The sequence below is a fragment of the Corvus kubaryi genome, unplaced genomic scaffold, assembly GCF_017639235.1.
Source record: "Corvus kubaryi isolate FWS band 111438036 unplaced genomic scaffold, C.kubaryi_AGA036_p1.0 68, whole genome shotgun sequence".
NCBI lineage: Eukaryota > Metazoa > Chordata > Aves > Passeriformes > Corvidae > Corvus > Corvus kubaryi.
This window is the reverse complement of record NW_024582056.1, coordinates 10,888,923-10,907,128: the sequence shown is the minus strand read 5'-3', so window position 1 is coordinate 10,907,128 and position 18,206 is coordinate 10,888,923. Positions and strand designations below refer to the sequence as shown.

Genomic DNA, 18,206 nt, shown 5'->3' with positions numbered 1-18,206 from the left:
TTAATGATTTCCCCACCACTCCAGTTCTGCTTCCAGGGATTCCCCAAATTTTCAGCTGTATTGAAATGCTGCAGTTGTACTACATATGGACTGGATTTGGACTGCTCAAAAATGAAATGAAGTTCAGCAAATCTGGTATTCACACAGAAAATTATTATTCAACAGTGTATTCTTTCGTGTTTTCCAAGGAATATCTACTCAATGGCTTAAAGATTTTTAAGGTTTTTTAAGATTTTTAAGGGTTTTGCCACAAGTTTTCCTTTCAGGACCCTCATTGTCTTAACAAACAAGGTGGGCATGGCAGACATACCAAATAAACAGGGGTCTTTTCCTTCCAGAACTCAGAGCTGTGCATTAAGCAGCCTGGTAAGAAATACATCACCCTGTTGTGCTTCTGTTTGACAAGTGGAAATAACTATCTACAACTTCATTTTTGAAGTTGCCCTCTTAACATCACTCACATTGTTCTTCCAGTTAGAGCCAGCAGTGTCCATAATTTAGCAACAGCAATGGGAAGAGTAGAATCTCTTTATTGATTAATCACATTGATTGAATGGTATATTGTTTCCAGAAGCTTATGTTCTTTTCCAGACCTTTTCTTAGTGATAAAGTTGCCTTTTTTTGTTTGTTTGTTTTTCCTTAATGGTAGCAGAAAAAGAGTTTTTTAAAGAAATGTAGAAAATTAGTTCCTCCTTGCTAAAATGTATTAACAAGGTCAGGTGATATTGTTCAAAAATATTATAAACAAAGAAAAATTGGAATTATTGCAAGCAATTTTCATACAGAAGGTGCATAAGTCTGTACCTGCTTTCCAGGTACTTGGAAAACAAAGGTGGTTCTCAGCAATACATGCTGTTCTCAGCATGGACATCGCTAAGTAGTCTCAGCAATTCTATATTTTAATTTTTTTCAATGATTGCTTTCAAATACGAAGAAAGCTCAAATTTAACAATTGGAAGCATTGATGTTAAAGTAGAAAAGTTTGAAAAGTCACCCTCATTTGATGCCAGCGTTCTTGTATTTAGATACTTGGATTAAGCAGGGATTTTCTATGTGAAAGTTAATTTTATCCTCAGAATTAAGATAACACAAATTGTTCATATGAGCAGAGAAAACTAAATTTACTTTGTGTAGCACTACTAAAACATGAAAGCAACTTTTTTACAACATTGTTTTGCATTTGTTACTGAGCTGTTACTGTTTGCATCTGTTACTGAACTTTCAATTACAAAATTGAAAGTAAGAGCTGCTAGAGCTTGTTGGGCCCAGTGGAGTTCAGCAGCTGGGAAGTGCTCCTTCTTGACCCACTGAAGAACAATTTGATGGACTTTAAAATTCAGGGAGGAGATCCTCCTGTCCCACTCTCACTGAAGTCCCAGGTGCAACCTGTAGTGAGGTTGGGCATGTATTCCCAATAGGAAAACGGGCATATACCGTACACAGAGGAGCAGTCACACAGATCCATGGACAGAACAGCTCTCTTACAGCACCCACATAACAACAAGCAGCACTCATGTAAACAAGATCAACACTGGTGGTCTAGTTCCTTCTTTCTGGAGGATCAGGACTGATGGCATACACACTTCCTGACTGTGCTCATCCACAGGCACACTTTAACTTGTGGGTCTTGCATGTGGAATTTTAGTCAATACAATATCCATACCCAGGCTCTGTCCCCTTTATAAAGTGACTAGCTGAAACCTTGGGTCTTTCCAAATGTTGATCTCCTACTTGCCAACCAGTTCTGTCTGAATGTTCTTAATGGTTACACACACATGCCCCCACACACCCTGTGGGTTTCCCCAGGGACTGGTCTGACACACTTCGGCTACTGATACCCAGCCCTCAGTTGCCTCACCCATGTGATCTCTCTCCAGTGGCTGGCACCCATCCTGTGCCCCTTGCCATCTAGTCCAGCATGAAGTTTATTACCATTCACACACATGCAGGCTCAGAATAAGGACTGCACTTACACAGAAGATTGTTAGAGATAGAATTTAATAACTATATGCAATAGACTCATTTAGAAAAGTTTTCACCTTCATCTCTTTCCTTTCATCCCTTCTCATCTCCGTCTACCTATGCTTGTACTTATCTGATCCACATTCATGCCTTCCTTTCCTCTCTTAAGTGTCCCATCCTCTAAATGTCATGCAGGTTTTCCACATACCCACTATGCCCTTAAGATATATTTACACAATCCCAAGTTTCTTTCTGTTCACTTGCAAAATTAACTGTCCTGTGCCAGCCTGCTACCCTTTTAGGCAGGAATCACCCTTACTCTGCAGGGCATCCTGGAAAGGAAGTTTTTTTCATTGAGGCTTCTTGGTAGGTTTTCCATGAGAAATCATGACTGCAGCAACCTCTTTCAGTGGTCTTAGAAGCAGCAAATTCAGTGGCTTCTGTTGATGAGGTTACTCATCAACTGTCATTGCCCTTTTGATCATCACCAGGTCTTCGTGTTTGATTTGATTAGCCTCTCATCAGATAACATAAACCCTGTAAAATTCATAATAAAATATATCTGATTTAGACCAGATAATTTATTTCCATCATTAGCTTATTTTCTTGGAATTTCTAATCCTAAAGACTTTCCTTGAACAGTATGTCTCCCTGTAATGTAATTCAGAAAGAACAGAGTGTACAGCTTTATAGATATGATTTCTTAGCTGTTTTATATTCCTAGTACTTTCTCAGTGTACTTGCCTAGTTTTGTCCCTAATGCAACTTAAACTATTCCAGCTGCTTTTAAATTTCCAAGAAAATCACGGAACAATGTAGGTTAAGTTGTAATAAAGTTCCATGTGAACTATAAAAAAGGTAAAGAGTAATTAAGGCATGATTTCATGACTGTTCTAATTTGCCATAAATCCATGCTCCCTGACTCAGTGGGTTTTAGGCAGACTAGACAGAGAACTAAATTATTCATTTTCACACAGATCCAATCCCTGCATCCATCGGAACACTCCCCTTCTGTAGCAGCAGCAGCAATCAAAGCTTTGTGCTTTTTACTGTATTGAAGTGGGAGGGATGACAAAACTTCTCTAAAAACTACGTGTGGATTCAAATTATCTTGAAATTTGCTGTGTACTTAAGCGTGAAGAACAAGGTTGGGGAGCTCAAAAAGCCTTTTGAGCAGGATTTTTTTTGTTCAAAAATGCAGGTCCTTTGAGTTTATGTATTTGGGTGAGGTTTTGATATGGGGGAGGAGTAATGTGTATATAAAAGCTGCATGTTTTTTCTCCTTTTCTTTGTCCATCCTTGAGATTCCAATGATTGTTTTGACCTTCCTGAAACTGATCTCAGAACCTGTCCAATTCAGCAAAACTCCCTGTCATAAAAGGAAACAATATGTAAAAAAAGCTCTGCATATGCAGAGGATTTGTCCAAATAATGCATAATTAGGAGTGAAAGGCTTATATACAGTATGATAAAGACCTTCATGCAAAATGCATCACATGTGTTGGGTAGTGGTGTAATTTAGCATAATGTGCCATAGCTATTGAACCTGGCAAATAGATCAGTGCTGTAAGTTAAGTCCTGTGTTTGCTAGTTTTTTGTGCTTGAGTTCTCATTCCTGAGCTTGTATCTCTGCTGATGGCTGGGGCTGGGGTGAAAGCAATATGCAAAGCAATCTCGGATAATATTAAGTAAATAGAGAAAACACATTGAAAAAAACAATTATTTTTGTGGGATTGTCATGTTCCTTAACTTTTCTTTGCCTTTTTTACAGAGGTTTCCATAAAACTGAATTTGACATTTGGAAAGGGCACAAGATGCTTCTAGGCAACCTTATCTCCTCATTGTTAAAGTTTTGAGAAAATTAATGTTTATTGGATGTGTCACAAATTGTTGTTTATTCTGTGTGAGCCTCTTGTGCCTCTAGGCACTATGCATGTATGAATGGAGACTTTGCAATGTCTTCTTAGAAGCAGATTAAATGAGTCAGAGTTTTTTATTGGTAATTTTTGCCACTACGTAAAAAAAATTTTTCTATTCACTGAATACTCTTTGTGTCAAATTTAAGTCCAGTTTTCTATGAAATGCTTATTTGCCTTCTAGATAGTTTTAGTGAAGGTTGATTTGCTTTGTTGAGTTATTTTCCATTTAAAACTAATTATTAAACAAGATTCCAAAAAAATGAAAGAAAACCCCGGAAACTCTCCTGTTTTGAGGGCTGCAGGGATATAGCTAGCCTTTATTCTGTGTCAAAGACTTTGCAGAGTCATTATTTACATTTTGAAGTTTCCAGAGGCTACTAAATGTGACTCTTTCAATTCAGTCAAGGCACGTCAGTTTATTTTCAAGGGTTTTGCTGATGTTAAAGGTGATGACACTGCTGTCAACTCTGTATTTTGCTATTATTATAATATATACTGAACGTTTAGTAAGGTACTTGCAAATTATAATTATTTAATGGAAGTGATTGTCATTGCAGATATTTTAAATAAATTTCTTTCTTTTAATGTTTAATCATGATCTGTAATTCTCATGAGACTATAATAGTTAAACAGTTCTGTACAATGTTTCAAGATTGATGCTGCCCTCAATCTTGAGATGTCTTAGTTCTACCCTTGTTTATACTAATTAATATACTAATGATATTTTTTTCTCTTTTCTAAACTCTTTGTGCTTAGCAATGTAGCAAGAAAGCATCAGCTTCGTTGTTGTGGATCCTGAAATCATCTGGAATAATTGCAAACCGTCCTTGGCCAAGGATCACTCTTACATTCACAACCACTGCTATAATATTAACCATGGCTGTATTCAACATGGTAAGGGAAAAAGGGGTAATTTTTTGTGGTTCTTTGCTCATTTAAGATTTGTCGTTGTTGTGTTATTCAGTATTTGTTTAGATGTTAAATTTATGTTCTGTGGCTATGCCAGGAACATATGTGATAACAATTGCCAGAGACAGAAATGTCAAGCAGAGCAAAAAAAATTCATGCTGTGTAATGGAGACCTCTGCAAGCAGGTTGCTCAACAAGAGCTCAGACCCTGGCTAAATTTGCTAAAGAAAAATATTATTTATAATGAATAGAAAACAATTAAATCCCAGGTTTGAATTGTGCATAGATGACTCAGAAAAACAGCCGTTCTGAATAAATGAAGTATCTCCTCACAGGATGTGTGGAAGAGTTTGCATGAAACAAACTAAGCTCTATTCAGTTTTGTGATGCTCCCCAAAATGATCATAATGTATACATTATTGATTTCACGTGCTTGTCTTTTTCTAAAATAAGAAAGAAAATCAAAGTTACATCAAAACTTCAAAAGTACTGAACTCCAAATTCATTAGGGCTTATGTCTGCTTAAGTGATTTCAACCTGTGCTTTTCTCTCCTAACCAGGAAAATCCATGTAATTCTATTATTCTTTTGCAGCTGTAGCAATCATAGAGTAAATCTGGCATTAGTGCTCTCAAAGCATGAATCTTAATGATCTCGTTCAGTCTGAAGGGTCTGTTCTCTAATGGATGAGCAATATATGGGATCAAAAATCTTCCTTTGTTTTGTCTTGTTGGCTAAGGTGGATTCTGTTTGTAAATCTGTGAAAGTGTTCCAGTTCAGTTCTGTATCTGCAAAATGGGAACTCTAACATTTATTTAGGCAATGTTTTCATTGCAACATTAATGCATAGATATTATTCACGTTTCAAGTGAGTAAGATTCACATTTCAGTGCTTTTGAAATTGCAACTCTAATGCTTCCCTGAGTTGTGGTACTTTTGTTACTTAGGATTCATAAAGAACTTAGAGATTGATGGTATCTACACTGTTCTATTTTGTTTTCTCACATTTCAGGGGACCCTTAGTCAATCATTTGTTACACTAAGTACTAAACTTGTCCAAATTATGTAATGTGGGCTTTTAAATGTGAACACTTGAAATTTCTGGTAGAGTGTTCTCTCCATTTTTACTGTTAAATTTTCCTAGCTTGTTAATGTTAGTTTTCTCTTCTTTCTTTTTCCTGCTTTTTTTGAAGGAGAGGAGAGAAACTCTAAACCAATTCCATTTTCAAAATCTAAAATTCACCTAGCTGAATTTAGTGTGTAAGGCTGGGAGAAGAGAAACTCAAAGAAGCAGTGGCTGGAAATGAGAATATAAGCTGACTTTTCAGCCGTGAAAGCAGTTAGCAATGGAAATAATTATTCTGAAAAGCTGTTGATTCTCCATTAGCTGAAGATTCTGTGCCTTTTTGAATGACAACCTTGAGCCATGCAAAAGTTATGGAACAGCATAAACCCCAGAGATGTAGTACCTTGTAAAATGAAGATCAGGCTAGATTTTCCCTTATTTTAAACTCTGTAAATATATCAGAAGAAAAGAAAGAACTTACTTGGGTTGAAAGTATACTTTGAGTTAGACTTTGTGCATATGGTTATTTAGTATGTTAAAAAATATAAAAGGAGATATAGTCAGCAACTGTTTTTTGCTTAGACTAAAGTTCTACTAGTGTGTACAGTCCATTTCAGATTTGGCCTTCAATTAGTAAAAGACATTCTAGCAAAAAAAAGGAGTTGTTCAGTACATAATTTTTAGATAGAGGTTTTAATTTTATTGGCTCACTTCCAATTTTATGTGGACTGAATATTATAGTAAAACCTAATAGGCTGTATTTTAAAGTCTCAGTGCCTTGTCAGCAATGTTACAATGTTACAAATAATCATGTTCCATGATATTCATGAGATGATAATTTTAAGTACAATTTCCACCTTGAAACTAAACCTGAATAGTTTGACTAGCAAAAATGACTTCAAATGTGACTGTGAAATTTGCATTAGCAAATTGTGGGAGAGACTCTGAAGCATCATTATTATATCTCCAAGCAACATATACTTAATAGCAGAGTCCATTAACTGCATTGATTTCCATGAACCCTTTCAGTAGAAAAAGGCAAAATGTAGCCATTAGGATTTAACGGAGATAAAAAGTGTCTAACCATGCCACACCTAATAAATCATCATTAAGACCAAAATGTCAAATAAAACTCAGTCTTCATGGTCAAGGGACAGTGGAAAAGAGTGGGGGTGCAATTTTGTTTGAAATTAGCTGTTTTAGCAGACATCTGAATTTCTTCTTCAGGTTTGAGATGTATGTAGTCCTGATCAGTGGAGGGAAGTTAAAAATCAGCTAACATGACGCAAGTATCAAATACTTCTGAGCTGAAGGGAGAGGGTACACATTAGATCTGGTGATCCATTCAGCATTAGGTCTGGTGCTGTATGGAGAGAAGGACAACTGTCAGTGGCTGAGGAAAGCTGTTTTTGTCAAGCTGACCTGCTTTAAACTGAACATGAGAAAGTATCCTGCACAGAGCAATCCAGGCATCCCAGAGGGACAGTAGGACTGCATGACTGCAAAGGATCAATAGTTGGTAGCTGAAGGAATGACTGCATACAATACATCAAAGGACTGTGCCTCACCATCCTCTGGGATCCATGTGATCTCAAGGAACATGGCATGATGAAAGAGTCCTGCAACAGCTCTTTGTTTCAGTGACTTCTGCATCAAATGCATGAATGGTTCTTGGCACAGCAACAAGATCTCAGGGTTATACTGTCCCACTAACTCTTAACTACCAGCTTTAAGATTCAGGATCATAGAATAATAGAGTAGTTTGGGTTCAAAAGAATCTTAAAAGGTCACACAGTTCAACTCCCCCTTGCCATGGGCATGGACATCTTCAACTAAATCAGGTTGCTCAGAGCCCTGTCTAACCTGACTTTGAGTGTTTCCAGGAATGGGGTATCCAACACCTCTCTGGGAAACCTGTTCTAGTGCCTCACCACCCCCATCATAAAAAAAATGTTTCCTTATATCTTGTACAAATCTACCCTTTTTTAGTTTAAAACCATTACCCTTTGTCCTGTCACAACAGACCCTGCTCCAGAGTTTTTCCCCATCTTTCTTGTAGGCCCTTCAGGTTCTGGAAGGTGCTCTAAGGTCTCCTTGGAGAGTTGTTCAGGCTGAACAACCCCAGCTCTCTCAGCCTTGTCTTCATTGGAGAGGTGCTGCAGCACTCTGATAATCTTTGTGGCCCTTCTGTAGATATTACTTGCTTTCCTGTCTTTTCATCCAGTGAATTTTAGCTTCTGGACTGTTTCCTCTGAAAGAGCATGTGTTTAGGAATGTGAAGACTGAGAGAGGTTTGAGTGTTTTTGCTCCATTGGTTAATGTACGTCCGTGAGCACGAGCTGCCTTTAATGATGCAAGTATTAGCCTCCTCTAAGTCATGAATGATACCCTGTTTTAAATAATGACAAATAATTAATCAAACCTGCTTTCATTCTCTTAGTGGAAAGTTAGTTTCTTTAAGGTACCTTCCTTTTAGTGTAGCTGACTCTGTTAATACAGTTGCTGACCTTGTATTTTTAATTGTCAAGCTCTTTGGCACATACACTCTAATTATACATCCTGACAGTGCCTGGCACATTGAAGACCCTGTTTTGGAGGGTGCCTAATGCATGTCTTTCAAGAAGAATAAACAGACACTGCCTAGAGGTTGACCTGGCCTGGGAGTCGGAAGCAGAAAGTGGAATGTACAGCTGAAGTCATATTATTTAAGTCGTACTTGCAGTGCTCAGTCACAAATCTATTCCAGATTATAGACAGGATTTAAGAAACTTTAAAGAATCAGTATCAGTCTAGGTCCACTAGATTAGCAGAGATGCACTAGCAGGTGAGACACTGCTCTGAAATCATGTCTACAGAAGTTCTGGTTTCTTTCAAGGGTGTGGGAAGAGATGTGCTGTCACTGCCTTTGTAAGTGAGGATCTCTCCATATCTGTCAAACACAGAAATCATGGTGTCTGAGTCTGTAAAGGCCCAGCAGGCTCCTCATCTCTCTTGTTGGTGGGACAAGAGAGAACAAGGCAGGGACTTGCCACTGCATATTGCCTTTGCAGGGGGCTGGGAATTGAATACATGGTGGCACAAAGACAGTCATGCATTTTCACTTGCTACCCAAACTTTAATAAAAAATAATTTTTGAGCAACTTTAATTTGGTACATTTGACTGTTATCAAGAGACATGCCACAACATACCAAATAACACAGATGCATGAGCACTTTGATGTTAAGAAGTCTTGTACAAACCCAGAGGCAAAATGCTCTAAAAATTCTGCTAAATGCATTTCAGTACTCTCTGGATTTTCATCACCCACCCCTTTACAACTTACCAATATCTCAGTATCACTGTTATTTAGTAAAAAAATGCATAATAGTCTTGGTAGGAACTTAGCATTCCAGGCTGTCCTTAAACGTCTGCTTATGAGCTTGTGAAGAGGGGGCATGATACCAGAGTTTGTGATTCTTCACGCTATTCTTGGGGCATTCTTGTGAGGATCTGGGAATAAAAGTCCTGACTCACCTGCCAGAGCAACTGGCATTTTTCAGTGGAAGCTGTGATAGGCATTCTACATCCAAATGCTTTCATACCTGAGTGAGAAAGATGACTTCCTTTTAATGAGATCTAAACTAGTGTATTATGTTGTTGTTTTCAAAGAACAAAATAGATGCACTAATTTGCTTTTCCCGTGTTTTGGGGGGAGGGTCTGTCACCACATGGCTCCCATTGAAAGCAGGTATTTTCATTATGCAAGGCAGAAAAAAGTCAGAACTGAGGATTGCAGGTTATGTGAACGCAAGAAAAGAAAAAGCTGTTAGAATATATGAAGTTAAAATAAGAATTTAATGGTAGCATGCTCAGACATTTCCTGGCAAACATTGGAATTCATAAAAAATACTGCTTTCATTTGAGTCATTTGAGTAGGTGTGACTGCTTAGTAGGACTGAACCTACTCTTACAAAAAATACTATGTTGAAGAACAATATGTATCTTTAAAGCGTGATAGCAGATGTAGATAACTGATGAGAGACAAGAAAGACAAGTGAAAACACATCATTCAGAAATAAGTGTTGTTTGGCTCATGGCAGGTGACAACACTTCCATATCCTTTTTTTTTCCTTTTTATTAATAGATTAATTTATTAATATATGCAAAGATATACCATATTTCATATAATGTTCTGTGTATACAGGTAACATTTATAGGTCAGAAGTGCCTTGTGCAAAGTTCAAAACCAAAATTAAAATGCTTTAATATAAATTAACATATATAAATATGCATACCATATGTGTTTCTAGATTATAATTGTGTTTGAGTTCTTCATGTTATATAATCTTTGCTCTGGGGACATGAATAAGGTGGGATTCTGAAACTAAATATTTCATGTTTACAGAAAAAGTATATGCACTGTTAGTTGGATGTGGGGGCCCTTGGCAGATGCCCTTGTTAACAAAAGCTATTAAATAGCTGGAGGCAGGGAGGAGGAGTAAATCCTCAAAGCTGTCTGAAGGGCTTTTGCCCAAAATTATTCCTGTTAAAAGAGGCAGGCGAGCATCAGCTGGCTCAAAAAGTAACCAAATGACTTCAGAAAATTCTTAAGTAAAGAAGGAAATAATGTGAAAAGAAGTATAAAAAACACAGAATCACAGAATGGGTCAGGTTGGAAGAGACCACAGCGGTCATCTGGTCCAGCCTCCCTGCTCAAACTGGGTCATCCCACAGCACACGGCACAGGATTGTGTCCAGATGGTTCTTGAATATCTCCAGTGAGGGAGACTCCACAACGTCTCTGGGCAATGTGGAAATGTGAAACAGGAGACAGAGAGCTATGAGTGAAAGCAGATGACTGTCAAAACACTATTTTGACACTGTCATAAGTCACCCCTCTGGCATCACACCTCTGCCTCAGCCAGCAGGAGCAGCCTCCCTGTCAGATACTGTGAGCTGCCTGCCATGCAAATGGGCAGGAAACAGCCTGGGCTGGGACAAGCAGGGACCACGGCTCAGGTTTGTCGCTGCACATGGACTCGCAGGGCTCACTCTCCAGCATGTGCATTGACAACTTGCAGGGAGCTGCACAGGGGCACATAAAACTAGAGCACCTGCATCTCCTTTCAGGAGGGTGTGCCAGAACCCTGCATTCCCAGAAGAGGGAGTGTGTGCATTTCACCCACACATCCTGTGGGAAGAGGCAGATGTGGGTGTAACTCTCTGCATGTGCACGTCATTAGAGCTCTTTGGGATCAGTTACAGAAGGATGTTACAACATCTGTAGGTGTTTATTAACATTTTGTAGGGTCTGTTTTTGTGGTTTATCTGTTATATTTCTGGTACTGATCCTGGTCCTGACTTTGTACTTCACTGATGGCAGGTAAATTATGTGTAGTTTCACATACACAGTCATGTTAGAGAAGGAAAACAACCTGAAAGTGCAACTGTACAAACACAGGTGAGTGCCAGCTTGGTATTTGTAATACGTGGCATATTGAAGACCTTCACAAATCCACAACCTTGGACTTCTGCTGAAGGGGAGTTACAGAGATAATGGTTTCAGACTCTTCTCAGCAGAGCTACAAAACATAACCTGGGTGGTGACATGGGAGGTTGGATAGTGTTTAGAAAGACAAAAGAAGTCACTGTGCATGTACAGTGCTGAGACCGTTGCTAAGGGGGATTGTGGGGTCTCTGTCCTTGCAAGTTTCCAAAACTTGGCTGTACAGAACTATGACTGACAGATTTAACATTAGTACATCAATAAACCATTTTGATCCACATTTAGTTGCTCTGAGTGAAGCAGTTCAGATTTTCTCTGTAACAGTAGTTAAAGACAGAAATGAAGAAAGAATTTAGAGGTGGGTTACACGGTGACGACCTGCAGAGTACAGCGTGAGAGGGAGGTGACCTGTGGATCTCTACTGTAGTCAACCACATGTGGATTTTCATATTTAGTGTATAAGAGGAACTATGTAATTCACTAATGAATTAAGGTGACAGTTAGTGTCTGTGAGGTATGGCTTGGAATTTTAGAAAGGAAGAAGTCAGGTGTGGATTTGAGTGCGGAGAGAAACAATGGACTCTACACGATTCAATGTGAATCAGGCAGAAGCCATTTTATTGATGAATTAGTGTCCCTAATATACAATTCTTGCTTTCCCTATGCACAATCGTGCATAATTGTTATTGGTTAAGGCCTATTTTCACACGCTACTTTATGCTTTATGATTGGCTCTTGTATGTGTGTCACCTCGTCCATCGTGTATGTCACAACTGTCCTTCAGTTTGCATTTTCTTATCCTTTTCTTCCTTTGCTTGTTCCTTGTTCACATCCTCCCCAGTGCTGCTTGTTCCTTTCTCACAACCTCCCCATGGACTCTTTCCCTGTGTACGTGCTTAAGTCCTTCTGTCTTACATGCTCTGGTTCTTCTCTTTTATGGCTGGTCCACGATATGTCCATTTTCTAGTAAAAACATGGTTTCCACATTTGAGTAAAAGAACTAGGATGAAATTTAGTAGTAAAAAGCTCAAGATTATAGTTGGTCTGACAGGTTAGTGACAAGAAATTCTGATACATGTTGGAAGCTCATCAGGTGGATAGGTGATGAGTTCAGGATTTTAATTAATTATGTGGGCTTAATGTCAACTCAGCTGAATCACAATAACCATCCATGTGACTGCTTTGAACTCATGGTAAGTATAAACTGCATTTACCTAGGTGAGTCCCAATGAAGGAAAGCTACCTCACATTTGCTGAGCATGGTGTTAGTGGCTGGGGTGATGTCCACGTGCAGAATGTGTTAAGCTCCTATAACACCATCATCTGTCTGAGCCCCAGCTGCATGAGGTACAGTGAGCTGTTAAGGTTTTGTAGCTGTGAGCAAAGGAGCATAATTCTAGATATATAAATTCAATTTTTATATTCAATTTATTCCATGCATATAAGTACCTCAAAGGCAGGTGTCAAGAGGATGGTGCCAGACTCTTCAGTGGTGCCCAGAGACAGGATGAGAAGCAATGGCCATAAACTAAAACACAAGAAGTTCCATCTCAACATGAGGAAGAACTTCTTTATATTGAGGGTGGAAAAAGCTGCCCCGGGAGGTCATGGACTCTCCCTGTCTGCAGCCATTCAAAACCCACCTGAACATGTTCCTGGGTAACCTGATCTAGGTGACCATGCCTTGGCAGGGGGGGTTGAACTGCATGATCTCCAGAGGTCCCTTCCAACCCTAACGATTCTGTGATTCTAGGATGTACGGAAATACATTTTCTGCAGAATTAGTGTTAGAACTATTGCATGACCTACTGATAAAATCTGGGAAGCGTGTTTGCAGTTTTGGTCACTCAGAAGGCTGAATTGAAAGAAATATGTACAGAGGGTGACTACTAGACTAATTAGGGGAATGAAGAGCTTGTTTTCAGGGAAGGAAGTAGAAAAAACATAGATTGATGAGTACAATGAAGGCTGAGATGATACTAAATATTAGGACTGTAAATACTCGGGAGAGAAAGAAGCCATGTGAAAGCTAAAGGATGAGATTATGACAAGAAGAAAAACATGAGAACTGGCCATGAATAGTGGTTAAATGTAGAAACAGCTTAAATGTTGAGATTCAAACTACTGGAATTAATGTAGTCACCAAAATCTAAATTAAGAAAGCACTGGATCATTGCATCAAGGGGGTCTGTATGATGATGGTTTCGTGTGTGATTACTGGCTGAATTTGATGACCCAGGAGATACTGGATCCACTTTTCTGCTTCAATGACATTAGTCCCGATATTAATGTCAGCATTATTATGTTATTGCATCTGTGTAAACCAACTTCAGTAAAGACTTCTTATTCTTTTTTTAATTCTTCCTGTGTTTAAATAGTACGTTCAGTTGAGGTAAACCCAGGAATTATTCATATCGAATTTATTTCATCATCGTCTCTTGTGTGTTTGAGATTCTGCTATATGAAAATAATATAACAAAGATCCTTTTGTCTTTTATTCCAGTGGAAAGTGTCAGATGAAGGTTAAAAAAGTTGTTTTTGTTTGAGAATGCAGGAACAAGGAGTCATGTTATGTCATTTTCCTTTTCCTATTTCAAAGTAAGATACAAAATAATAGTGAAATACCAAAGTTAAATGGTTACTGGCAAGGCTTTCTCTGCTTCTCCATTTCTGTTCTCTATTTTGACCTTAAACAGCTGTCATACTAATGGATTATATGTTTATTTTTTTCTAGTTTTTCCTGGATAATGCTGTGATAGCTTTTCCCTCAGCTCTTAATTCATCAAATGCAAGTTTTTCTAATTCAAGTAATCAGACACGGTGGTGTATACAAAATAACTGTTTTTTCCTACCGGTAAGTTAATTTTACAATTCTTTGTTTGTTTACAACAATTACATTAAATTGACTGTTACCAGATCTGCTTGAAGTTAAACACCCACCCATTTTTAAGACTGCAGAAAAAGCTTGATTTTTTTTTTTAGTCAGCTGCAACTGCATTTGAAGTAAGTGGGAAGTTAAATGAGATTAGTACTTCTGAAAATAGAGATTTTAATGAATGTCAGATTAAAAAAGCTGGAAACAGCATGATAACAAGGAAGCTTAACTCATCCGTGCTAACACGTTGCAAGATACCAAGGTAACACACAGTGTCTCCAAAGCAGACTGTGCACTGAAAGCCAGGTTAGTCTGCAGACAGTTTTCCCATGGTGGGAATATTTTCAGGTGGCTGACCTGAAAATATTCACCACTTACATCACTGACAGTGGAATTGTCACACTCCTGTCATTGTGTATTTGATAAGAGATGGGGTGAGAGGGGTGGAAATAAAACTCTCATGTACCACTGTATAAACTGCTTAAGAGATCTGAGTTGATCTGAAGAAGATCTCTTAGTGTGAACAAAAGCACAACGGCACACGCAAGAGGAGGGGGAAGGACATTGCTGCGAAAAAGTGGGAGCTGTGTCCTAGAGAGCAGTGATTCTTAGAAGGACTACAAAAGACCTGCAGTTGAAAATAACAAGCCATATATTGTATCAAAATAGGTCAGCTGGGTTGTATGAATAAGCTGGTGGTGGCAAGAGGAGAAGGGAGATTATTTTATCTCTGTGGTGAAATAATGAGACCATTACCAAAACTATGTGTCCTGATTTCAGGATTTATAGCTTTTAAAGTATTAAAACACATTCTTTCATCTACGACAATTCATCTTTGATAGACTGGCATGAAAAAATTATGTTAAAATTTCACTTCTGACATTAATAAATGAAAAATTTAAGTTAGCTAAAGATTTAAAAACCTTTAAAACATCTCTCAAATACACATTGTTTTCATCCTCAGACACTGCATATATTTCAGCTTGAAAAAGCTACAAAGTCCTTTTGAGTTACCAGTTTTGATATTTTTTTTCTTTTTTATTCTGGGAATAAAATTTCTCTCTCTTCACCGTATAAGATATTGAATACTTAAGCTGACAAATGTTTGTTTCCTTAAATTAAAAATTTGTTATTTTGAATCTGTGTGTTAGTTTCAAGCTTTATTCATGTCGATAAACTTTATGTGATTTATGATAGGAAACCTGACATCTATTGACTGTCATCTAAAATGAGTACATAGGAGCTTTGGGAATTACCTTAGCCCCAATTGAATTCAGTTCATTTTGAAGCAAAGCAATTGATCTGCCTCCTTCTCTACCCCCCAAAATAACTTTTTTGATTGGTATAGCTTACTTTTTAAAAATACTTAGCAAAGATTCATCAGTAAATTATAGGGACATTTTTGTGTTTAATTTGTTCAGTTTTGCTGTGATGCTTCTGTCATTTCCATGTAATAGAAGTTGATGTGTGTATCTGTTCCTGGGAAAAAATACAGTCTGGTGTCAGTGCTGCCACCTCCACATGTTAAAAGAAATAGAAGTTATAATACCGACGTCTAAAAGATGCAGTTTTGGGATATATTTTATTTTACTAGGAAATTTTTTACAAAATGACTTTGTCCTCAAGTTTTTCTCTATTGACATATGGGAGTAGAACTCCTTCTTACTTCAGTAAAGGTCTTTACACCCACAGAACTGTAGGTCTTAAATTTTAAGAGAAGAGAGCAAATGCACTGGGCTGGATCCTAAGTGTGTAGTACCCGGGTGCAAGGCACCAGACTTGTGATCCCAGTAAGAGAGGCACTCGGCCTGTCAGGTATTGGTTAAAATACCTTTATTAGAGCTAGAACAAGAAAGAAAAAGAGGATAGATGGAGTTACACCCCTTCAGATGCTGAGAATCTTGATTTGTACAGCATGAGGTGCAGATTCTGTCTGTGGAGAGGTTACCGTGCATTTTCCTCCTCTGAGCTGTTAGAGAATTTTCTTAAAAGGAAGCATTGCTATTCACTGCTTCAGCTGTCAGACAAAAATGACATCCATGAGAACTTGCTGTTGCACTGTTGGATAAAGCCAAGGCCGCATCAGAGGCGGCATCACACTGGTACCACGTGGGAAGTGCCTGCAGGCTCCTGGGTTGTGACAAGTTGGCTGAGCTGGCTGAGGTTGTCCTGTGGCTGAGGGATGCACTAAGCAGACCAGGGGTCTGCACCTGCTCAGCTTCACTGCTCTGCGGATTGCCAGACTCTCCAGGTCTGCTTTTGCTTACTGAAACACTGCATTGCAATGCAAGGTCTGCATTCTTAAATGTGTGGCTGTTCCACTCTTTTCTAATCCATCCACCCTTGTCTGAAATTTTCCATCTATTCTATGTATTCCTATGGAACACTGTCAGAGACTGTTCCACTTGAAAATTTCTGGGTCTTTGTCAAACAGTATATGGATTCAAGACTGCCTTTGCTTGTTTCCCTTTGGAAAACTGATTTCAACAGTAGAATGCCTTATTGACTCAAAAAAGGATGCTGCTATTTTTATGTAACACCAAATTTGGAGTGTGACCTCCTCTGAAATGCAGCTATCAGAGGAGTTTCATTTTTTGGTGATTCTGAACAATAGTTCTATCTATTTCTTACTTCAACCAGATCTCCGAGCAAATTACAGTAGCAGCAAAGATTGAGATGGTAGATCAATTCTGTCTGATGGGGGCTGTGAAAATTAACCTTCTTAGTGATCCTCCAAAATTAGTATACAGTGATTCAGGTTCTGTCAAAAGTACTGCCATCAACAAGTCAACAATAGTCTGAAAATAGCATGACTAGAAATAGAATTCTTTGTAGTTTCAGAAAAGAAACTTCCTTGCAAGGTGCAGGACTGTAATTTTCAGGAAGCATTTCTGGCAAAGGTGTTGCATATTAAAGACTAAGATAATGATTCTTGTGATGATTCTTGTTTTAGCATTAATTTTGATGCCCTAATCAATTTCCAGAAAGTATCAGGACAAAATATTGTTCCAGGAATTTAAGTTCAACCAGACATATTTTTGTTGATATATATGACATAGGAAAGAAAAGGCTTTTATTTTTTTAGCAATTGGATGTGTTTTTATATGGTTATTACTCCACGGGATTTGAGAGAAGGATTTTTTATATTTATATTATGCATAGGTCCTGTTAATGGCTTTGTATTTTTCAAATCCTAGCTGCATTTCTAGAGTTTGTAAAATTGCATATCTATGAGGTTCATAACAACTGAATATTGCATCAGTTTATAACAACTGCAAATATAGGCAATGAAATTGTTGTTTTCAGGCCTTTAGACATTTTACCTTGACCCAAATGCTAGCAAGACATCCAGAGTAATCGTGGGACTCAAGCATGAATGAAAATTTTACAGTGGAACAGGAATAAATCTTGTGTCAGTCTGCTGGCAGCAGACTCCTACATTAGATTTCAACACCATCAGTGGTATCCCACAAATGCAGATAAGTAAACCAAAAGTGTCAAAGGGTGAAAATTAGGGAGCGTAAATTTATTTTTATTGGCTGTCTATAAACCATAGTGTCCCAGATTGTGATAGATTGCACACTTCAGTGGTCAGTCAATAATTTGTTTTTTAAACTAGCCTGACCATTTTATTATGCATGATTTCCTACTCAAGAGCCAAATTCTAAATATTTTCCATTTGATTTCTCTTTGCCAGTATTTTATATACAGCTGCATATTAGGGCTCATTTCCTGTTCTGTTTTCCTGAGGATAAATTATGAGTTGAAAATGGTAATAATGTTGATTGCGTTGGTGGGCTACAATGTCATCCTTCTGCACACTCATGGGCCCATGCTGGATGACTACAGCAAATTTATGTATGCAATGGCACCACTTAGAAGGTAGGTGGCTAACTCCAGTCTTTCTGAAGTTAAATACTACCCATGGTAGTTCTTACGTCATGGAACATACGTGTTTGGCTATGTAATCTGAGTCACAATGTAAACTCA

The 18,206-nt window shown here is 38.1% G+C and overlaps 1 protein-coding gene across 2 annotated transcripts in view; it reads left to right on the top strand.

The window, feature by feature from the left end:
- Positions 1-18,206, top strand: part of ADCY2 (adenylate cyclase 2) — a 204,200-nt gene that overhangs the window by 164,017 nt on the left and 21,977 nt on the right. For both annotated transcript variants that reach the window (XM_042048731.1, XM_042048730.1), the window contains exons 16-18: positions 4,638-4,775; positions 14,076-14,195; positions 17,914-18,098. In XM_042048731.1, coding sequence (XP_041904665.1) covers positions 4,638-4,775; positions 14,076-14,195; positions 17,914-18,098 — 443 coding nt within the window. The remainder of the gene's footprint in view (positions 1-4,637; positions 4,776-14,075; positions 14,196-17,913; positions 18,099-18,206) is intronic.